General features: G+C 43.6%; 1 protein-coding gene across 6 annotated transcripts in view; it reads left to right on the forward strand.

Annotated features, from left to right (window-relative positions):
* CPXM2 (carboxypeptidase X, M14 family member 2) overlaps positions 1 to 24,075 on the forward strand; it is a 134,221-nt gene that overhangs the window by 104,912 nt on the left and 5,234 nt on the right. For 3 of the 6 annotated variants that reach the window (XM_060098449.1, XM_060098448.1, XM_060098450.1), the window contains exons 8-13: positions 380 to 503; positions 1,739 to 1,935; positions 2,742 to 2,921; positions 15,931 to 16,228; positions 20,325 to 20,464; positions 22,849 to 22,948. In XM_060098449.1, coding sequence (XP_059954432.1) covers positions 380 to 503; positions 1,739 to 1,935; positions 2,742 to 2,921; positions 15,931 to 16,228; positions 20,325 to 20,464; positions 22,849 to 22,948 — 1,039 coding nt within the window. The remainder of the gene's footprint in view (positions 1 to 379; positions 504 to 1,738; positions 1,936 to 2,741; positions 2,922 to 15,930; positions 16,229 to 20,324; positions 20,465 to 22,848; positions 22,949 to 24,075) is intronic. The other 3 variants (XM_060098458.1, XM_060098468.1, XM_060098451.1) reach the window with 1 other exon arrangement.

Here is a 24,075-nt window from a genome sequence, read left to right on the forward strand (position 1 = left end):
ATAGATTGCTCATTACAGTGTAAGAAAAAAATGATGTTCAGTAATAAATATTTATTTAGGCAAGGGTATAGAGAGAACAGCCTCAGTCTGTTTAATGAGGGCACAATAAGAAAACAGAAAACCAAAGGGAAAAGGTAATACCTCGTCACCCAGGGAGGTGAAACTACAGCCCAGGGAGGTGAGAAACACAAGCATGAGGTGCTGGAAGACAGGGCAGAGGGGCCACGAGGAGAACATTCCAGGCAGGGAGATAGGACTGGTGTGCAGGAAGGTGTGTGTGTGCAGGGGGCCGTGGGAGAGGGCTGTCTTCTTGAGAGGTCTGCCCTCCGTGCAGCGTGGCCATCCTTGTGTAGGGCCGTAAACCCATCTTGTTTCTCAGTTGATGAAGGTCGTGAATGAAATGTGCTCCAACATCACCAGGATTTACAACATTGGCAAGAGCCACCAGGGCCTGAAGCTGTACGCTGTGGAGATCTCCGACCACCCTGGGGAGCACGAAGTCGGTGAGACTGCCCCTCTGTAGTGCCCCTGGCCCTTCGAGTCTGCTGCTTTCTTAAAGAGCGAGGCGATGGTCACCCTGTGAGAACATTCACGAAACAGGGCGGGAGCCGTCCATGCGCTCACTCTCACATAGATTCTGCAGATCTTGGTTCTGGGAACCCGTCATTTTATGATGTGGGATGTCAAATTACTTAAGAAATACCCTCCTTTTCTCCAAATGGACCATATTTAATTCTGTTCCCCATCTCTGAGACTGGTCGCGCTAACCAAAGAGGAAAATGGCTGGAGATGGTTAGGACAGGGTTTTTCTCCTGGAGAAAATTCTGGACTCCCTGGTCATTGAGGGCTCTAGTTAGAGGTGGTTCCCTTAATCTTCTTTTAAATTTCCATCCTATTTTCAAGCATTTCCTGTTTTCAGCCATTTCTCATTCAATCACTCCCCAAACTATGTTCTCCTACAAGTCAGTGGGCTGAGGAGTGGGAGTGGGGTCTGAGATTTTTCTTTTTGGTAAAATTGTGAGCCCCTTAGAAATCCACTGCAAGTTAAATGCAAAGATTTGTCTGATTCTCTCGACTTGAATGTTCATCGGTATTCCAGGAGTTTCTCTCAGGAGTGCCTTTCAAAGGGTAAGGGCTTTATCTGTGGGTGAAATCACATTTCCGCAAAAGCAGTAGCTTGGCCAACAAAAGAGGCAGAAGTGCTGTCAGCTGGCGCCCGCACTGACAGATCTGACGTTGAAAAACCTGAGCTTTGAAGAGAACAAGCTCAAAGACAGGCCCCCTTTACAAAACGGTGTCCCTGCTGACTTGCCCTGACGCTATTTTCTGCTTGCATTTATTCATCTCTGTATCTTTATAAAATTGACTACAAAGTTCTTTTAAGAAAAATAATTGCCTCCCTGAAGAGAAAAATAATTGCTCTGGCTTGTGCTTAACTTGTAACTTTTAAACTCTAAACACTGTGTTATTGTATTTGTTCTTGCCAAATAAGGCTAAACATTCCTACCCCGTGGCTGGTATCATTTGAGATTTTTCTACTCATTTTCTTATATATCTGACTTTCTGGGAATCAATAAAAATTGTACTGGTATAACTGTGGTTGATTTGAAAGAACAGAGAGGGCTAAAATTGTAAGTTTCTATTATTCAGAGACTTCTTTCCTAATACAATGTGATGAGGACTGTTTTGCTGGAAGCATCCGACATGATCCTCTGTTTTTTCCCATCTTTGAGTAAAGGTGAGCCCGAGTTCCACTACATCGCCGGGGCCCATGGCAACGAGGTGCTGGGCCGGGAGCTGATGCTTCTGCTGATGCAGTTTCTGTGCCAGGAGTACTTGGCCCGGAACTCGCGCATCGTCCGCCTGGTGGAGGAGACCCGGATCCACATCATCCCCTCTCTCAACCCCGACGGCTATGAGAAGGCCTACGAGGGGGTAATGGACTGTTCCTCTCGCCCAGCACAGCAGCTAGCCACCCCCTCTCCCCCCCCCCCCGCACAATGGGCTGAGCCATGAGTTGATCTGAATTCCACATTACCAGCTTTCTTCTTAAGTGTCTTTCTGCTGAGACAAGGAAACCCACAAGGCTTATGAAAGATGCACAGCAGTAACTGAGAATTATGGGGAGACACTAACTGACTGAAGAAACTGAACAGGAATAATAATATTGTTATACATAGAGTGGGAACAATAGGATAGAATAATAATAACAATAGGATAGAATAATAAAACTATACTTAAAACAATGGTACCTATCAAATGCAAGTTTTACAGTGCAGAGTTTTGGTTGTATTTGTTAGTGCAAATGGTTGGTTAGGGATTTGCAGTGCAAAATAGTGAGCCAGAATTTCAGGGAGAAAGCATTAATATGGTGGCGTTTGATTTTTGCACTGACAGAGTCTTAGACTCATTACTACTTGGAGTTTCATTCAACCTGTGTAGAAGAGGTGAAGGAGGAGGAGGCAGGGGAGACCTCATACTTTTCTGAGCACTGCCATGTGGCAGGAATGATTCTGTGCATTCCCTCTTTGGAGTTGCTTGGCTATATTATCCATCACCCACCAAATATGAACAGATTATTAACCAAATATTCTCCTTTGGATGTCATCTTTGGGTCAGAGGGTGCATAGAGGCTTAGAGACACACCCCAAATGGAGATGGAGACGGAGGTGCCTCATGTATGTGAGAGACAGAATGGTCCAGAAGTCTGTGGGTTCCTCATATTCTGAATTTTCTCCCAGGGCTCAGAGCTGGGAGGCTGGTCCCTCGGACGCTGGACCCATGACGGAATTGACATCAACAACAACTTTCCTGACTTAAACACACTGCTCTGGGGGGCAGAAGACCGACAGAACGTCCCACGGAAAGTTCCCAATCACTATATTGCAATCCCTGAATGGTTTCTGTCTGAAAATGCCACGGTGAGTAAAAAGACGCCATAATCTCTAGAGCAGCGGAGGCCAAAGTTAAACCCACCGGTATCTGCAGAGGATATAACATTTAAGAACAAGACAAAATCATTTTTTCCTTTCATGTTTTCTCCAAAAGTAGGGAAGTGTGCTAGATAATAACTACCTTTTAAATTGAAATTCAAGGAGATTCTTCTTAGAAGAGAAATCATTTAATTAGATTTCTTTGCAGTGCTTCCCGAAAAAACTTTGCCTGAATTGTGCGTGTTTGTACGGTCATTATAACCTTCATCTTTGGCAGTGCAATGAAATTGCAGTGAAATTTGTCCTTAGACCTCACTGATTACTTGAGATATCTTACTTTTATTTTCACAAGTCCCCATGGATTTATTACATGCGGTGCTTCTTCGGAAAGAAAAATGCAATTGGATGAGAAATGTCTCCCCCCAATTTCTTAGGTCTAGATTTGCAAAAAGTATCTCGTGGAAGAAATAATTTTCGCAGAATTTCCCATGCCTTTTATTGCCTCCTCTGCCTACTGTAAATGCTCTTTCCCCTTAGTCTTTTGTCCTATATGTCCTGCAAAAGGTCTGCCTTGATTACTATGAGTGTTAGGTTTGGGTACACCAACAGAAAAAAACCAAAATAACAGCGGCTTAACGAGGTAAAATTTTTTTTTTTTTTCCTTTTTCACATAAGAGAACCCTGAAGGCAGATGGTTCAGGGCCAGCCAAATAGAAGCCCATGATCATCAGGAACCCAAAAGTCATCTTTCTGCCTCCATATGTTAGCATGTGGACTTTGATTTTCAAGGTCATAATTCAAGATGGCAGTTCCATCTTGGTGCTCCACCTATCATGTCTTTGAAGGGAAAGGAGAGAAAAGGTTACAAAAAAGTCTTCCTCTCAGATAAGTCAATGAACTTTCTAGGCATTCCTAGAATTCCTGCATAATACTTTTGTTTAAATCTCGCCAGAATTTAGTCAAAACTCGGTATCAACCCACCAAAGGGAAGGCTGGGAAATGCTATATTTTAGGCAAGCACATTGCAAGATCAAAAAAAATTAATAATAATCATTGGCTTCTCTTCTTGAGGAATCAAGGGGAAAAAGATGGATGGGTAGAGGGCAGCTCTCCAGAGCTCCAGCTCACAGCACATGTGGGTGCCACTTACTGGAGGAGGGCCAGCGTGGTTGCCTCATTTAGTGATGCACAGGATGGTGTTATCCAGGACCTCAAGAAGCAACCGGTCAAATGATGGAGACAGACAGTGGCAATACCATGCGGTTTAGTAAGGATGCCCAAGGGCGCCTTATGGGGGTGGAGAAGTAAAGAATTCAGACCCTCTGGGTCTTCTGAATCCTTTCTCACATTTCCTAATTCCACCCTACATAATCCCTGTTTTTTTTCCAAGCTAACATACTAGTGATATCTGGCAAAGCTGGGGATTCAAGTGATGTCATAATTTGGGAACCCTTGGACCAAAATTGGAATATGGTTGCCAGCTTTCTTAGCCTTGAGTCTCTGAGAGATAAGTAATTATTTTAGCACAATTATAGAAAGGCCTTGGATTTCAGTCTTTACTTTAAGTCCAGAATTTAGTTTTTTGAGCTTGTTCTTTAAAAACACAGGGAGAATTACACAAACCTGCCATCACCGATACCTTTCTCAGTTATGGACAGGTTAGATAGATAAGAAATCAGCAAAGGCAGAGATGTGAATAACAATTAACAGCCTTGACATAGGGATCTGTAAGAGTTCTACAACCAACAAGTAGAGAATACATATTCTTCTGAGTAATCCCTGGAGAATTTTCAAAAATTGATGGTGTTCTTGTCTGTAAAGGAAATCTCAACAAATTTCAGAAAATAGGAATCAGTCAGACCATGAGTCTCTCACCACCATACAGTTAAACTAGCAGACAGTAATAAGGTTAATGAAAACATCAGCATGTATTTAGAAAATTAAAAAAAAATTAAGTAATGGGTCAAAGAAAAAGTTCATACTGGCAACTAAAAAATAAATCAAAGATAATGAGAACACTAAATGTCAAAATTTGTGGAGTATAGCAAAAAAATAGTGCTTTCAGTTATTTATACCTTTGAATGATTATATTCCAAAATAAGAAAAGCTGAACATCAACTAACTTAAGAAGCTAGCAAAAGAATAACAGAAGAAACCCCCAAAATGTAGAAAGACTGTGATTAGAAAGAGCAAAAATCAATGAAATGATAGAAAAAAACAAAAGAAAACAAAAGAAATAATTTGTCTGCAGAAGGAAGTATCTGGTAAAATTTAACAATCATTTACAATGATTTTTCATGGTGAGGAAAAGGATTTTAAATGGTATTAATTATAAAATAAAAGATTTTAAAATTAATTTTTATTGGAGTATAGTTGCTTTACAGTGTTGTGTTAGCTTCTGCTGTACAGCAAAGTGAATCAGCTATACATATACATACGTCCCCTCTTTTTTGAATTTCCATTGAAATCCAAAGCAGAACATTGAAAGCGTTCCCTGTGCTATACCGTATGTTCTCATTAGTCATCTATTTTATACATAGTATCGATAGTGTATGTATGTCAATCCCAGTCTCCCAATTCATCTCACCCCCAACCCGTTCCTTATAACTATGCTATAATGCCTCATTAATTTATGGAAACATAGTGGATGTGACTACATAAAGATTCTTATGGAGGAAGAGTAAGACGCGGAGATCACCTTCCTCCCCACAGATACACCAGAAATACAGCTACACGTGGAACAACTCCTACAGAACATCTACTGAACGCTGGCAGAAGACCCCAGACCTCCCAAAAGGCAAGAAACTCCCCACATACCTGGGTAGGGCAAAGCGGAGAGATTCCCGCACAGAGGAGCGGTGCCGAGCGGCACTCACCAGCCCGAGAGGCTTGTCTGCTCCCCCGCCGGGGCGGGCGGCGCTGGAGCTGAGGCTCGGGCTTCGGTCAGAGCGCAGCGAGAGGACTGGGGCTGGCGGCGAGAACTCAGCCTGAAGGGGGCTAATGTGCCACAGCTAGCCGGGAGGGAGTCCGGGGAAACTCTGGAGCTGCCGAAGAGGCAGGAGACTTTTTCTTCCCTCTTGGTTTCCTGGTGCGCAAGGAGAGGGGATTAAGAGCGCCGCGTAAAGGAGCTCCAGAGACGGGCGCGAGTCGCGGCTGAAAGGGCGGAGCCCAGTGACGGGCGTGGGACGCTGGGGCTGCTGCTGCCGCCGCCAAGAAGCCTGTCTGCGAGCGCAGGTCACTGTCCACACCGCCCTTCCGGGAGCCTGTGCAGCCTGCCACTGCCGGGGTCCCGGGATCCAGGGGTGGCTTCCCTGAGAGAATGCACGGCGCGCCTCGGGCTGGCGCAACGTCACGCCGACCTCTGCCGCTGCAGGCTCGCCCCGCACTCCGTGCCCCTCCCTCCCGCCCGGCCTGAGTGAGCCAGAGCCCCCGAAGAGGCTGCTCCTTTAACCCTGTCCTGTCTGAGCGAAGAACAGACGCCCTCCGGCGACCTACACGCAGAGGCGGGGCCAAATCCAAAGCTGAGACCCAGGAGCTGTGAGAACAAAGAAGAGAAAGGGAAACCTCTCCCAGCAGACTCAGAAGCAGTGGATTAAAGCTCCACAATCAACTTGATGTACCCTGCATCTGTGGAATACATGAATAGACAACACATCATCCCAAATTGAGGAGCCAGGAGTCAGTGCTGTGCCTCTGAGGTGGGAGAGCCAACTTCAGGACACTGGTCCACAAGAGACCTCCCAGCTCCACATAATATCAAACGGCAAAAATCTTCCAGAGATCTCCATCTCAACACCAGCACCCAGCTTCACTCAACAACCAGCAAGCTACAGTGCTGGTCACCCTATGCCAAACAACTAGCAAGACAGGAACACAACGCCACCCATTAGCAGCGAGGTGGCCTAAAATCATAAAAAGTCCGCAGACACCCCAAAACACACCACCAGACATGGACCTGCCCACCAGAAAGACAAGATCCAGCCTCATCCACCAGAACACAGGCAGTAGTCCCCTCCACCAAGAAGCCTACACAACCCACTAAACCAACCTTAGCCACTGGGGACAGACACCAAAAACAACGGGAACTTCGAACCTGCAGCCTGCAAAAAGGAGACCCCAAACACAGTAACATAAGCAAAGTGAGAAGACAGAAAAACACACAGCAGGAGAAGGAGCAAGATAAAAACCCACCAGACCTAACAAATGAAGAGGTAATAGGCAGTCTACCTGAAAAAGAATTCAGAATAATGATGGTAAAGATGATCCAAAATCTTGGAAATAGAATAGACAAAATGCAAGAAACAGTTAACAAGGACCTAGAAGAACTAAAGATGAATCAAGCATCGATTAAAAACACAATAAATGAAATAAAAAATACTCTAGATGGCATCAATAGCAGAATAACTGAGGCAGAAGAACGGATAAGTGAGGTGGAAGATAAAATAGTGGAAATAACTGCTGCAGAGCAAAATAAAGAAAAAAGAATGAAAAGAACAGAGGACAGTCTCAGAGACCTCTGGGACAACATTAAACGCACCAACATTCGAATTATAGGGGTTCCAGAAGAAGAAGAGAAAAAGAAAGGGACTGAGAAAATATTTGAAGAGATTATAGTTGAAAACTTCCCTAATATGGGAAAGGAGATAGTTAATCAAGTCCAGGAGGCACAGAGAGTCCCATACAGAATAAATCCAAGGAGAAATGCACCAAGACACATATTAATCAAACTGTCAAAAATTAAACACAAAGAAATCATATTAAAAGCAGCAAGGCAAAAACAACAAATAACACACAAGGGAATCCCCATCAGGATAACAGCTGATCTCTCAGCAGAAACTCTACAAGCCAGAAGGGAGTGGCAGGACATAATTAAAGTGATGAAGGAGAAAAACCTGCAACCAAGATTACTCTACCCAGCAAGGATCTCATGCAGATTTGATGGAGAAATTAAAACGTTTACAGACAAGCAAAAGCTGAGAGAGTTCAGCACCACCAAACCAGCTTTACAACAAATGCTAAAGGAACTTCTCTAGGCAAGAAACACAACAGAAGGAATATACCTACAATAACGAACCCAAAACAATTAAGAAAATGGGAATAGGAACATACATATCAATAATTACCTTAAATGTAAATGGACTAAATGCTCCCACCAAAAGACACAGATTGGCTGAATGGATACAAAAACAAGACCCATATATATGCTGTCTACAAGAGACCCACTTCAGACCTAGAGACACATACAGACTGAAAGTAAGGGGATGGAAAAAGATATTCCATGCAAATGGAAACCAAAAGAAAGCTGGAGTAGCAATTCTCATATCAGACAAAATAGACTTTAAAATAAAGACTACTAGAAGAGACAAAGAAGGACACTACATAATGATCAAGGGATCAATCCAAGAAGAAGATATAACAATTGTAAATATTTATGCACCAAACATAGGAGCACCCCAATACATAAGGGAATTATTAACAGCCATAAAAGGAGAAATCGACAGTAACACAATCATAGTAGGGGACTTTAACACCCCACTTTCACCAATGGACAGGTCATCCAAAATGAAAATAAATAAGGAAACACAAGCTTTAAATGATACATTAAACAAGATGGACTTAATTGATATTTATAGGACATTCCATCCAAAAACAACAGAATACACATTTTTCTCAAGTGCTCATGGAACATTCTCCAGGATAGATCATATCCTGGGTCACAAATCAAGCCTTGGTAAATTTAAGAAAATTGAAATTGTATCAAGTATCTTTTCCGACCACAATGCTATGAGACTAGATATCAATTACAGGAAAAGAGCTGTAAAACATACAAACACATGGAGGCTAAACAATACACTACTTAATAACGAAGTGATCACTGAAGAAATCAAAGAGGAAATTAAAAAATACCTAGAAACAAATGACAATGGAGACACGACGACCCAGAACCTATGGGATGCAGCAAAAGCAGTTCTAAGAGGGAAGTCTATGGCAATACAATCCCACCTTAAGAAACAGGAAACATCTCGAATAAACAACCTAACCTTGCACCTAAAGCAATTAGAGAAAGAAGAACAAAAACATCCCAAAGTTAGCAGAAGGAAAGAAATCATAAAAATCAGATCAGAAATAAATGAAAAACAAATGAAGGAAACGATAGCAAAGATCAATAAAGCTAAAAGCTGGTTCTTTGAGAAGATAAACAAAATTAATAAACCATTAGCCAGACTCATCAAGAAAAAAAGGGAGAAGACTCAAATCAATAGAATTAGAAATGAAAAAGGAGAAGTAACAACTGACACTGCAGAAATACAAAAGATCATGAGAGATTACTATAAGCAACTCTATGCCAATAAAATGGACAACCTGGAATAAATGGACAAATTCTTAGAAATGCACAACCTGCCAAGACTGAATCAGGAAGAAATAGAAAATATGAACAGACCAATCACAAGCACTGAAATTGAAACTGTGATAAAAAAATCTTCCAACAAACAAAAGCCCAGGACCAGATGGCTTCACAGGCGAATTCTATCAAGCATTTAGAGAAGAGCTAACACCTATCCTTCTGAAACTCTTCCAAAATATAGCAGAGGGAGGAACACTCCCAAACTCATTCTACGAGGCCACCATCACCTTGATACCAAAACCAGACAAGGATGTCACAAAGAAAGAAAACTACAGGCCAATATCACTGATGAACATAGATGCAAAAATCCTCAACAAAATACTAGCAAACAGAATCCAACAGCACATTAAAAGGATCATACACCATGATCAAGTGGGGTTTATTCCAGGAATGCAAGGATTCTTCAATATACGCAAATCAATCAACGTGATACACCATATTAACAAACTGAAGGAGAAAAACCATATGATCATCTCAATAGATGCAGAGAAAGCTTTTGACAAAATTCAACACCCTGATAAAAACCCTGCAGAAAGTAGGGTATGATAAAAACCCTGCAGAAAGTAGGCATAGAGGGAACTTTCCTCAACATAATAAAGGCCATATATGACAAACCCACAGCCAGCATCGTCCTCAATGGTGAAAAACTGAAACCATTTCCACTAAGATCAGGAACAAGACAAGTTTGCCCACTCTCACCACTCTTATTCAACATAGTTTTGGAAGTTTTAGCCACAGCAATCAGAGAAGAAAAGGAAATAAATGGAATCCAAATTGGAAAAGAAGAAGTAAAGCTGTCACTGTTTGCAGATGACATGATACTATACATAGAGAATCCTAAAGGTGCTACCAGAAAACTACTAGAGCTAATCAATGAATTTGGTAAAGTTGCAGGATACAAAATTAATGCACAGAAATCTCTGGCATTCCTATATACTAATGATGAAAAATCTGAAAGTGAAATCAAGGAAACACTCCCATTTACCATTGCAACAAAAAGAATAAAATATCTAGGAATAAACCTACCTAAGGAGACAAAAGACCTGTATGCAGAAAATTATAAGACACTGATGAAAGAAATTAAAGATGATACAAATAGATGGAGAGATGTACCATGTTCTTGGATTGGAAGAATCAACATTGTGAAAATGACTCTACTACCCAAAGCAATCTACAGATTCAATGCAATCCCTATCAAACTACCACTGGCATTTTTCACAGAACTAGAACAAAAAATTTCACAATTTGTATGGAAACACAAAAGACCCCGAATAGCCAAAGCAATCTTGAGAACGAAAAATGGAGCTGGAGGAATCAGGCTCCCTGACTTCAGACTATACTACAAAGCTACAGTAATCAAGACAGTATGGTACTGGCACAAAAACAGAAATATAGATCAATGGAACAGGATAGAAAGCCCAGAGATAAACCCACGCACATATGGTCACCTTATCTTCGATAAAGGAGGCAGGAATGTACAGTGGAGAAAGGACAGTCTCTTCAATAAGTGGTGCTGGGAAAACTGGACAGGGACATGTAAAAGTATGAGATTAGATCACTCCCTAACACCATACACAAAAATAAGCTCAAAATGGATTAAAGACCTAAATGTAAGGCCAGACACTATCAAACTCTTAGAGGAAAACATAGGCAGAACACTCTATGACATAAATCACAGCAAGATCTTTTTTGACCCACCTCCTAGAGAAATGGAAATAAAGACAAAAATAAACACATGGGACCTAATGAAACTTCAAAGCTTTTGCACAGCAAAGGAAACCATAAGCAAGACGAAAAGACAACCCTCAGAATGGGAGAAAATATTTGCAAATGAAGCAACTGACAAAGGATTAATCTCCAAAATTTATAAGCAGCTCATGCAGCTCAATAGCAAAAAAACAAACAACCCAATCCAAAAATGGGCAGAAGACCTAAATAGACATTTCTCCAAAGAAGATATACAGACTGCCAACAAACACATGAAAGGATGCTCAACATCTTTACTCATTAGAGAAATGCAAATCAAAACTACAATGAGATATCATCTCACACCAGTCAGAATGGCCATCATCAAAAAATCTAGAAACAGTAAATCCTGGAGAGGGTGTGGAAAAAAGGGAACACTCTTGCACTGCTGGTGGGAATGTGAATTGGTACAGCCACTATGGAGAACGGTATGGAGGTTCCTTAAAAAACTACAAATAGAACTACCATATGACCCAGCAATCCCACTACTGGGCATATACCCTGAGAAAACCATAATTCAAAAAGAGACATGTACCAAAATGTTCATAGCAGCCCTATTTACAATAGCCCGGAGATGGAAACAACCTAAGTGTCCATCATCGGATGAATGGGTAAAGAAGATGTGGCACATATATACAATGGAATATTACTCAGCCATAAAAAGAAATGAAATTGAGCTATTTGTAATGAGGTGGATGGACCTAGAGTCTGTCATACAGAGTGAAGTAAGTCAGAAAGAGAAAGACAAATACTGTATGCTGACACATATATATGGAATTTAAGAAAAAAAAATGTCATGAAGAACATAGGGGTAAGACAGGAATAAAGACACAGATCTACTAGAGAATGGACTTGAGGATATGGGGAGGGGGAAGGGTAAGCTGTGACAAAGTGAAAGAGCGGCATGGACATATATACACTACCAAACGTAAGGTAGATAGCTAGTGGGAAGCAGCCGCATAGCACAGGGAGATTAGCTCAGTTCTTTGTGACTGCCTGGAGGGGTGTGATAGGGAAGGTGGGAGGGAGACGCAAAAGGGAGGGGATATGGGAACATATGTATATGTATAACTGATTAAATTTGTAAAATAAAAAAAAAGATAATAAAAAAAGATTCTTATGGAGGTGATTATTCCCTTTCCTGAACCACCATGCCATTTTAGCCATGTCTTCTTTATGAGTTTTTGGCACTTTTAAACTTGTAAAAGAAATATTTATGATTAGTTTTATCTCCCTTGCTAAATGGTAGGCTGCGTGAGAGCACATTATATATTTTTGAAACATTTTTTCTAGCCCTAACTGCATCTAATGTACTTACCATGGAATTCAGTAGATATCTAATTTTTAAAAAATTCTTGTAGCATAAAAAAAATGAACTCAATATCTTTGTAACAATCAAAGTAAGATACATATTTGGTAGAATGTCTTTAGTTCACCTGAGTTCAATCACGTACTAGATAGACTGGATACTAATTGAGGAGATTAATCACAAGCAATATATATCCCAATACTAAAAAACAGAGTAAATATTTGATGAGTGAGTTGACAAATATTTTCTCCCTTACACATATCCCTTTGATATTTGTGCATGTGTATGTGTCTATCCATCTATCATTATTATTAAAATTTTTTTATTGTGTTAAAAGTCACATAATATAAAACATCCTATTTTACCCGTATTTAACTGTACAGTTCAGTGGCAGTAAGTACATTCAGATTGTTGTGCAACCCTCACCATCATCCATCCAGGGGAGAAGGAATGTGCACCTTGGCTACCAATCTTCATGGCAGTACCATCAATATTAGGGTTCTGTGTCAAATATCAAGAGCAAAAGTGTATTATTTCTCAATCCTCAAAACTGCAGGAGCAAGACAAACTGCAGGAGGGCACTGATCATAGCAACAGATGAGGCCTAACACTCAGGAAAGTGGAGGTGGTATTTATCTCTGCTGCTGCTTTCTTCTTTCCAGTCATTTTATGTGTGGGACACATTCCTCCTAAGGCTGCATTTCACACCTGTGGGTCTAGTTACTTACTGTCACCTGGGACAAAGCATAATAGAAGATTAATAAATTAGCTACATCAAAATTAAAAAGCCCGTTTGTCAAAAGATTTTAAAAACTATAATGAGAGAAGGTTAAAAACTGAGAGATGTTATTTGAAACTTATATAATGGGAAAAGAATTAGAATTTTTAAAAAGATAATAACAAATGAAAAAAATAGAAACAACTCAGTAGAAAAATGGGTAAAGATACAAAGAGGCAATTCATGGAGGAGGGAACATATGGTTAATAAACCAGAAAAAATGTCCAGCATTACTAGTACTAAGGAAATGCAGAGAAGAGAACACTTTACACCCATTGATTTGGCAAAATCAACAGTAGCCGAGCTCTGGAGAGGATATGGGACAGTGGGTCTCTTATTCATCGTGGGTGAGAGTGTAAATTAGCACAGTGACATGGGAAAATAATTTGATTATCTTGTAAAGTGGAATATGTATATGCCTATGACTGCAGCTACACTTCTAGTGATTTATGCAAGATAAATTTCAGCACAGGTATACCAGAAGCCAGCACAAGTTAAAAGCAACACTATTCATTATAGCAACAAATGGAAAATTTCCTATATGCCCATCATCATGAGAACAGATACATTGAATGATGAGATCTTCATGTTGAAGTGAACTCTATACCTTTATGCAACACAGATTAGTCTTAGAAACATAAACTAAGACGAAAAAATTACCGAAGACAGTAATCAGTATGGTTACTCTGCCTTTTTTCATATTAAAAGAAGGTAAAAAAACCAAGCAGTATATCTTTAGGCATACACATGTGGAGTTAAACAAAAGAGAATCAGAATCATATCGTTTAGGGTATAGTGGTTACCTCCGAGTGAGAAGCAGGAAGATGGAACAGAGGAAATCACATGTGTATGCAGAAATTGTCAATAAAAGCTGATTCTTCGGTTCACCGGTGTTTATTATATCAAAATATAAGAGAAGATGTCGAAGTGTGGGTCAATAATGATACTGTATCATGAGCTGAATTCTATGATTCATCCAATCCAGGGCCCCTGATGTGTTTAGGAACGAAAACAAAGCTTAATGAATCCTTCAAGTCATTTTCATTCTTTAATCAGTTTTCCATACAGCATAGTTAAACCATTTCCAGTGTTTATTTCTTTTCCAATATCATTTTTTCCTACTGGAATTATCTTCAGAGTGGTCAGTAATATGATAAATATTTGATTACCGATCAGTATTTGATCATATCAGGCTTCCCAATTTTAGCTTCTAACACTGTCAGTTCCTTTTCTTTCTTCCTTCCTTCCTTCCTTTCTTTTTTTCTCTTAACTTTTTATCATACAAAAAGTTAAGCATACAAAATTAGAGAGGAAGCTGTAAAGGACCCCCTGCCCCATGTACCCACCTCAGCTTCAACACATCAATTCATGTTTCATTACATCTTCAGCCACTTCCTCCTCCTCCCCAAGATTATTGAAGCAAATCCCAGGTATGATATCATTTCATTTGTAAATATTTCAGGAAGTATCTTTAAAAGATCAGACTCTCTTTTAAAGCCATAAATTATTACCATTATCATATCAAAAAAATCATTTCATAATATTTTAAAATATCCAATCAGTGTTCACATTTTTCCTATAATCATTCTCCCTCTCTCCCTCTCTCTCTCTCTCTCTCTCTCTCTCTCTCAGTTTGTTTTCATTGGGATCCAACTAGAGCCCATTCATTTTGATTGGTTTATAAGCCTTTCAAGTCTCCTTTAAACTGTACGTTTCTCCTGTAGTTTCTCCATTTTTTCTTGCAATTTTACTGTTGTTTATCTTGTAACAACTAGGTTATAAACAACTAGATTGTCTTCTAACATTTTCCACTGTCTATGTGCTACTGACTGTATTCTTGTGATGTTATGTAACATATTCCTGTATGTTTCTTGTAAATCGGCAGTGAGATTCAGACCACTAGGCTAGGTAGAACAAGAAGGGGTTGGTAAACTACAGCCCGTGGGCCACGTCCCACTCAGGCCTGTTTTTGTAAATGGTGTTTTACTGGAACACAGCCATGTTCGTTCATCTGTGTATTGGCCGTGGTGCTGCCCTGCTACAATGGCAGAGTTGAGTAGTTGCCACAGGGACTGCATGGCCCTCAAAGCTTAAAATACTTAATAGAAAAAGTCTGCCGACCCCTGCACTAGAGGCTCGGTCACGTACAGGGTTGATGGTCTTTTTAGGTGTGTGTTCTGTCATCAAGAGACACGTTACGTTTGGTTCTCTTTGTAACTATTGGTGAGCATTAATCCATTGACTGAGCCATTAATGCAGGGGAGTTGCAGAATGTTGATACTCTAAATTCTGTGATTCCCTCTTTGTGCGTTAACTGGAATGCTCCTAGGAAACGAAACTTCTCTGGGTTTCTCTTTTTTTTTTTTTTTTGCGGTACGCGGGCCTCTCACTGTTGTGGCCTCTCCCATTGCGGAGCACAGGCTCTGGATGCGCAGACTCAGCGGCCATGGCTCACGGGTCCAGCCGCTCCGCGGCATGTGGGATCTTCCTGGACCGGGGCGCGAAGCCATGTCCCCTGCATCAGCAGGCGGACTCTCAACCATTGCGCCACCGGGGAAGCCCGGTTTCTCTTTTTTTATCCATTATTTCCACAGTGGCCAGTTTTCCCAGGACAGATTTTGAAACTCTAAATTTTGCTCAGGTGATTCCATAAAATCATTGCTTTTTCAACTATGTCCCTGTTTGGAAAGCTAGGGAGAGAAAGCAGTTTCCTTCTTATTTTATTTCTCAAATGTGTACAAATTTGGAACCTTCACAGGTGGCAGTGGAGACCAGGGCCGTCATAGCCTGGATGGAAAAGATCCCCTTTGTGCTGGGTGGCAACCTACAGGGCGGGGAGCTGGTGGTGGCCTACCCTTACGACATGGCGAGGTCCACGTGGCAGATGCAGGAGCACACTCCCACACCCGACGACCACGTGTTCCGCTGGCTGGCCTACGCCTACGCCTCCACTCACCGCCTCATGACGGATGCCAGGAGGAGGGTGTGCCACACGGAAGACTTCCAGAAAGAGGATGGGACTGTCAATGGGGCTTCCTGGCACACTGTGGCCGGAAGTAAGTATGATGGTTCTGCTGTCATCATGCGGCCCGATGACAGTGGACTGACTGCTGGACCGGGAGGGAGGACCATCTCCTGCCCAGCCTTCTTTTATCATTGTTACCAGCATGATAGCTTCTGTAGTTAACCATATACAAGGTGCCAGAACTCTCTGTAGACACCTCTTTCATCCTCACAATAGTCTTTGATGGGGTGTGGCTTACTCCTTGTTTTATAAATGAGATAACTGGGGCTTGGAGATGGGGAGGGATCCGTCCAAGCTCCCAAGGAGCAGACCTGGGGTCTGTTTGACTTCGTGGTCTGCTCAGAGCCACTGAGCTAGTTGGCTGTTACAGGGTCAGAGATGGTAAACATTCTGTCAGCCCTTGGAGGAGGCGGGGCATTGATCCCACGCTCGAGACTTTTTCCAAATCTCCTGTTTCCTGGAGGTCTTCCAGCCACATCAGGGCATCTGGCCAAAGTCCCGTTGTTGTGATGCGGAGAATACGAGGTACTGCTCCCAGCATCCGCTTAGGACACAGAGGCTTCCAGCAGAGACTTTAGGAGTTCCTTTGCAGCAGCCAGATGACCCCGTGGTCCAGGTTTCAGGATAAGCCCTTTGTTTCCTGTGTCAGGGCTGCTCCTGGCCTAGGGCTCCAGAATGAGGATGGTTGAGGATGTCACATTCCCTTAGGTCCCTCTGCGTTGGGATGGTAAGACCCCAAACATAACGTTCATTGCTTATTTTCTTGACTTTGTGAAGGTGGGTCAAACTGCTGATGAATTTGAAAAATATCCCATGTCAGATAGACCTGGGATCAAAGTCTGGTTCATCACTTAAATGCTGTGTGACTCTGGGCAAGTTACTTTACCTCTCTGCACCCCCATATTTTCCATTAGTAAAATGGGCTTGAGGATGGTGATGATGATGATGATGATGATGACGATGACAATCATCCCTCTAGGACTGTTGTGAGCATTACATAGATGGTGGATGTGTGTGTTCTGTGTTTTGCTTGTCAGAAACACTCAGTTATAAGTTCCAACCCCCTACCCTCCCTGCTCTTCTAGTAGCATGCTCACTATGAAACATCTTTTATGAGCATATCCTTAATCTCTATTTCACCGTACTAATTAACTTTAATATTATTTTCCTTTGCTAGAGGTTCAACCTTCACATACCTTAGAGGTATGTGACACTCTGGGGAAAAAAAATTAAAAAGGAGTAGACATATTTGTCCCCATGGCCATTTTTAAACATATGCAGAAAGCTTGCCACTTCTTTCTTAGTTACACACCAAGCAGAGGTGTTTTATTTCTCTCCATCAGGGTTTTGCTCTGATCAAAGTAAAAAAAATAAATGCAAATCCCTATCAAGAAAATTTCCTATAGCCAAAAAAAGCATGCTTGCTTTTTCAATTCTAGTACTAAAAACCTACAATAATCTTTATGTGAAGTATCTGTTTAGGTTTTTTATTTTTATTTTATTTTTTTGCGGTGTGCGGGCCTCTCACTGTCATGGCTTCTCCCGTTGTGGAGCACAGGCTCTGGACGCACAGGCTCAGCGGCCATGGCTCACAGGCCCATCCGCTCCGCAGCATGTGGGATCTTCCCGGACCGGGGCACGAACCCGTGTCCCCTGCATCGGCAGGCGGACTCTCAACCACTGTGCCATCAGGGAAGCCCCTGTTTAGGTTTTATGGCTGCTGTGACTAAATTGGGTTCAGACACTGCGGGATTTGTCAGCAGTGGGTCAATAGCAACGTTTTGAAAAGTCAGCTGCCACTTAATCACATCAGCAGCATTTGATTTGTTTCTATCAATTGTATTTTCCATTATTTCAGGGACTTTTGTGGCAGAGCCATGTGGTGGCTTAAGCCTTTTTAATCATTCTTCCTGCAGGCGGTGTCACGAAGTCTGCAGATTCATTTCTTTGTAGATTAATGAGATGGGATTTCTAATTTCCTTCCCTCCTCTCCTCCCCCTCCACTCCTTCTTAGTGTTTGGGTCTTGCTCACTCGTTAGCGGTGCACCGACAGGCCTTCGTTAGTGGGGAGTGGGTAGCTGGGAGCAGGGTCCAGTCCAGCTCAAAAGGCACATCGTTTGCAGTGTGTGCATTTCAACTCCAAAGGGATGTGAGACCTTCTTTGTGTCGGCAGCTGTCTGGCATCTTCTCCCGCACAAGGAAGGCAGATGTTGTGACAGCATTGGGCCCACAGAGCTTTGAGGGTTGCGTGGCCCCGTGTTCCACACCGAAGCCGTGACAAGAGCAGGATTCCAGGCCCAGAGAGAACACAAAGGAAGAAGCCTCCGCCGGGAGGAGCTATCTGGATCACCCCACACCTCCTGCCCACACGTTTCACTTTTGAAGCCATTTCTTACGGAGGATTCTCAGCTGCGTGACATTCGCTGAAGGGCTGGAATTCAGCGTTAACGATAGCGTGGCGCAAGTTTTCCACCGGTCTCCTGGTGTCTCAGTTTGCCAATTCTTCTAGCGCTTCTAGCACTGATTGCAAAATGGCAGACCCACTCCGGAGTTTTAAATATCACATTTATTTATTTCAGTACTAACAAGGCCTGGAGGTTGGGATAATGAGAATCGTGTGTGTGTGCAGAGGGGTCCAGCCCTCCCGGGAAGGCCTGTCCATGCTGATCCATGGGCGCTGCCTGAGGTTCCACGCCTCGGGTTCCACTGAATGAGCTGACCTGGCATTTTTGACCAACCTTCTTCAGCCAGACAAGGCCCTGTGAGGGAATTTTCCATTAACTTGACACCGTCCCACTCCTTTTATCCCACTGCTGTTACTGTCCTTATTTGATCACAGATGTGATCAAAGGCCCATGGCTGGTGACCTGTGAATGGTTCGAATCTGGAATCTGGTAGAGGGAGTGGCTGTGTATTTTGTACCCTTTTGTCTGTGACTTTATCGATTAGACAGCAGATCAATACAGAATTGCTCTTGACACCCAAAGCTCTGATTTTTAAACAGACATTTGTACAGAGGGATGTATCACTGAACGCTCCGAGGAAGGAGGGAAGAGAGGACGGGTGAGGACCGAGGCTGAAGCGCAGGAGGACCTGCTTTTTGTCCCCAGTCAACAGAGAGACCAGCCCAGCCAACTTCCTCTCTCTGTGGCCTTGACTCTCAGAAGCCAGGGCAGGCTTGTTGGTGGCGCCTTCTGCTGGGGGAGTCCTCTTGGCCTCACACATAACATAGTAACACTGTGTTCTTGTTATTTCAAATGGTTTCCAAAAATAAAATATTGGGAAGAGAGCCCCTGGACTTTATGCCATCTGACATTCATTTATGCATTTTGGGTACTGTCGTGGGTTGAATGGGACCCCCCAAATATACATCTACTTCCTAATCTTTGGAACCTGTGAGGGTGACCTTATTTGGAAAATGGGTCTTTGTAGGTGTCATTATGATAACGGTTTCAAGGGCTTCCCTGGTGGCGCAGTGGTTGAGAGTCCGCCTGCCGATGCAGGGGACGTGGGTTTGAGCCCTGGTCCGGGAAGATCCCACATGCCGCGGAGCAACTAAGCCCGCGAGCCGCAACTACAGAAGCCTGTGTGCCTCAACTACTGAAGCCCTCACACCTAGAGCCCGTGCTCCGCAACAAGAGAAGCCACTGCGATGAGAAGCCTGTGCACCACAACGAAGAATAGCCCCTGCTCACTGCAACTAGAGAAAGCCCACACACAGCAACAAGGACCCAACACCGCCAATAAATAAATAAATTAATTTTTTAAAAAAAGAAAAAAAATTTTTTAAAGAAAAAAGAAATGATACCTTTATCCTAAAAATAGTATTAATCTGAGTTTAATAAAATGAAAATTTTATCTAAAAAACATTTCAGTCCTCCTTTTGTCAAAGATGTCCTACTTATGCTTGTCTTCCCCACAGACTGTTCCGGCTGCATCTTCTCTCTGTCTCAACCCCCCATTCTGTCCCCCATCAGTTGCTCTAATTAATTTTTTGTGTAGAGTAGACACTTGATATCTCCTTGTTCAAATGAAGTCCTCTGAATCACATTCTTGAACATTCTTGCTGTCTCCCAGGGCCACTTTGAGCACTGTTCAGTTAAAACGTTGTCTGGTTGGCTCGGCAGGTCTCAACGATTTCAGCTACCTTCACACAAACTGCTTCGAGCTGTCCATCTATGTGGGCTGTGATAAATATCCGCATGAGAGCGAGCTGCCTGAGGAGTGGGAGAATAATCGGGAATCTTTAATCGTGTTCATGGAGCAGGTATGTCGTGGGCACACGGCTGTGATGGGGTGTAGCTAGGGAACGAAGCCCTTGAGATGGCCAAAAGCCTGAGATCAAATTAGTGCTTCCTACGGTGGCCATCACCTTGGGCTAGCGACTACAGTGTCAGAAGGAACTCTTGTCTGTGAGCTCTAAGTCAATGTCAGTTGCTCCCACTGGTTCATGGTGAGTGAGTCTGCTTCCAGGGTTCTAGGATGCTGCTCCGTGGGGAAGGAGGGTTTGTCCAGCCAGTATACTCAGGCCCCTTGTATTAGTCTGCTAGGGCTGCATAACAAAATATGCAGGCTGGGGAACTTAAGCAATAGAAATTATGGTTCTGGAGGCTAGAAGTGCAAAATTAAAGTGTCAGGGGCTTCCTTGGTGGCTCAGTGGTTGAGAGTCCGCCTGCCGATGCAGGGGACGCGGGTTTGTGCCCCGGTCCAGGAAGGTCCCACATGCCGCGGAGCAGCTGGGCCCGTGAGCCATGGCCTCTGAGCCTGCGCGTCCGGAGCCTGTGCTCCGCAACGGGAGAGGCCACAACAGTGAGAGGCCTGCGTATGCAAAAAAATAAATAAGTAAATAAAGTGTCAGCAGGTTGGTTTCATCCTGCAGCCTCTCTCCTTGGCTTGCAGACAGCCACCTCCCCACTGTGTCCGCACGTGGCTTTACTCAGTGTGCATACACTCCTGGTGTCCCTGCATGTCCAAATGTCCTCTTCTTACAAGGACACCAGTCAGATTATAAGGCCCCCTCTGAGGGCTTCATCAGCTCTTTAAAGATGCTATCTCCAAAAACAGTCACATTCTAAGATACTGGCAAATACAGTCACATTCTAAGATCCTGGGGGTAAGGACTTCAACATATGGATTTGTGGGGGACACAGTTCAGCCCATAACAGCTCGGAGGCTGAGGAGTCACTGCTGCAGGTGTCGGGTGTCACCTGGGAACAGTTCTATAACAAGTGCCCGCTGAGCTTCTGCTTGTAGCTGGTGAGGAAGTCCTGCCATGTATGCTAGGACCCTCGCACGCCTTCTTTTCCTCCTGCTCTCAAGGATACGCCTGTCTTGTAGCATTGAGCAAACCGGTTCTAGTTTGGTACTAAAACTAACCAAATAACATCCATGCCCCTACAAGGAACAGACTCACAGGAACCAGAGAGATAAAAAGAATGTGGAACTTCATATGACTACCGTGACTCACATTCATTAGGAAGTAAGATTCTGAGGCTGTATTGGGAGGTTGTGCTTCTTCCATAGGTTCTCATAGTTGAGTCAGAAGAAGCATTCAGCCAAGGGCTCGGGCTGCCAGCTTCCTGGTACCTGCACCTCCCCATGGTGGCAGAGGTTGGCATTGCGACTTAGCATCCAAGTCTGATCCATGAGGATCCTGAGAGGGTCAGTGCAGCCCACAGCCCACAGCCCACTTTCCTGGCACAGAAGGGTGTGAACCTGTTCTGCCCTCCTGGGAAGCCATGAGCACACTCTCCATCCCCACTCTGGAATTTTGTAAGGGAAGGCTCTTTTTTCATTTCATATATGAACAAAGAGAGAGAAGGCCTTAGTCATTCTAACGTGATGATCCCCGACTAGCCAAAGAGCCTCCTATGGATAAAATGCCCAGGCATAGCAATATGCATAAAGAATGTCACTGGAAATGATGATATGTCATCTTGGATCTTCGGATGGGGGAACCTGAGGCACGAGGTCAGAGTTGGTGTGTGTCATGTGACACAGCTCATCAGTGGAAGGGCCCTGCGGATGAACTGTACTTTACAGGGATGCTTTTGAGTCTTTTCTCTCCTCTTTGACTCTTTTTTTTTTTTTTTTTTTTTTTTTGCGGTACATGAGCCTCTCACTGTTGTGGTCTCTCCCGTTGTGGAGCACAGGTTCCGGACGCGCAGGCTCAGCGGCCATGGCTCACGGGCCCAGCCGCTCCGCGGCATGTGGGATCTTCCCGGACTGGGGCACGAACCCGTGCCCCCTGCATTGGCAGGCGGACTCTCAACCACTGCGCCACCAGGGAAGCCCCTCTTTGACTCTTAAAGTCTATGTGTTAAGTCTGTAGAGTCCAGGAAATTCAAAATAAATATGCCTATAAAAATTAAATTCCATTTTTAACACATGTGTCTTTTATGAACCATCTCAGATCCTAATATTTTCTAAACCTCTGGAATATTTTAACTCTAGTGGAAGACTTTCCAGTAGATGGACCCAAAAGGAATACAGAAATTTACACACCAAATCCATGCAGAGCCGGGGAGCTTTTGAGCCAGACGTAGCTTTGTGGGGGGCTCTTGGCGGTGCTGGGCTGGCGTTAGGTTTCTGGCCTTCTTCTCTGTGCCGGCTGATCGGTGAGCTCATCTCCTTCTCCTGTTTGTCGAGCAGGTTCATCGGGGCATCAAAGGCCTGGTGAGGGATTCGCATGGAAAAGGAATTCCAAATGCTGTTATCTCCGTAGAGGGCGTTAACCATGACATCCGAACAGGTAACTACAAATAATGTGTGTGGACTGTTTCTCAAGAGGAAATATCCATTTTCTTGAAGTGTTTTACTTGAGTTAAAACCACAAGTTGAGGCCCAGAAACTTCTTCCTCTGACCTGGCTTATTATCTCTTTTCTCCAACTTTCCATGGAGCCCCTGGAAAGCAAGGTGTTCAGCCTCTCCTTTCTGGCTTCTCTCTGTCCCTTATTCAGGTGAAAACCAGAAGCTCACAGAGGTTGAAGGACCCACTGAAGGTTCAGGAGGCGGGTGGGGCTTGGGTCCAGGTGTTGGAGCAGCTGCGTGCTGTTTCCCTGCTTGCTCCAGAGCTCCAGCGCTGGCTGGGAAGCAGCCCGCAGACACCGAGCATCTGCACAAGGGCTGCCTTATTCTTTGCTGATTAGAAAGTGATATGAAAACAAGCCCAGGCTTACCCTTGTGCCCCAGGACTCTCATCACCTGGGATGGCACTTGGCGTGTTCAGGGGGAAATGAGAAATGGCCAGTTTGACTTTGATGGCTGATGTTTGCAGCATGATGCGGGGAAAGATGCACGTTGATCTGAACAGATCTGAACAGAATTGGTTGGATGCTTAAGTCAGATTGTCAGCGAGCGTTCTGTTGGAGATGGCATGCCCATAGGCATGTTTAAACCTACACACAGAGGTTTTCCTACGTGGTGGGGGGGGGCGACGTTGGGGAGCGCTGCGTCAGATACTGCTTTGCTGTCAGCTGCAGTGAGCAGGGCACTGGGTCCTGCATTGGTTTCCAGTGGTTGCCATGACAAATGACCACAGACTGTGTGGTTTAAAGAAACAGAAATGTATTCCCTCACGGTTATAGAGGCCGGGAGTCTGAAATCAAGGCGTCAGCAGGGCCTTGCTCCCCCTGGAGCCCCTGGGGAGGATCCCCCTTTGGCTCTTCCGGCTCCTGGTGGCTTCAGGCATTCCTGAGGTTCCTTGGCTGCATCACTCCAGTCTCTGCCTCCGTTTCCTCCTGGCTCCTGCTCTTCTGTCTCTTATGAGGACACTTGTCATTGGATTTAGGACCCATCCACATAATCTAGGATGATCTTGAGACCCTTAATTACATCTGCAAAGACCCTTTTTCCAAATAGGGTCAATTCGTAGGTCC

The sequence above is a fragment of the Mesoplodon densirostris genome, chromosome 1 (assembly GCF_025265405.1).
Source record: "Mesoplodon densirostris isolate mMesDen1 chromosome 1, mMesDen1 primary haplotype, whole genome shotgun sequence".
Classification (NCBI taxonomy): domain Eukaryota; kingdom Metazoa; phylum Chordata; class Mammalia; order Artiodactyla; family Ziphiidae; genus Mesoplodon; species Mesoplodon densirostris.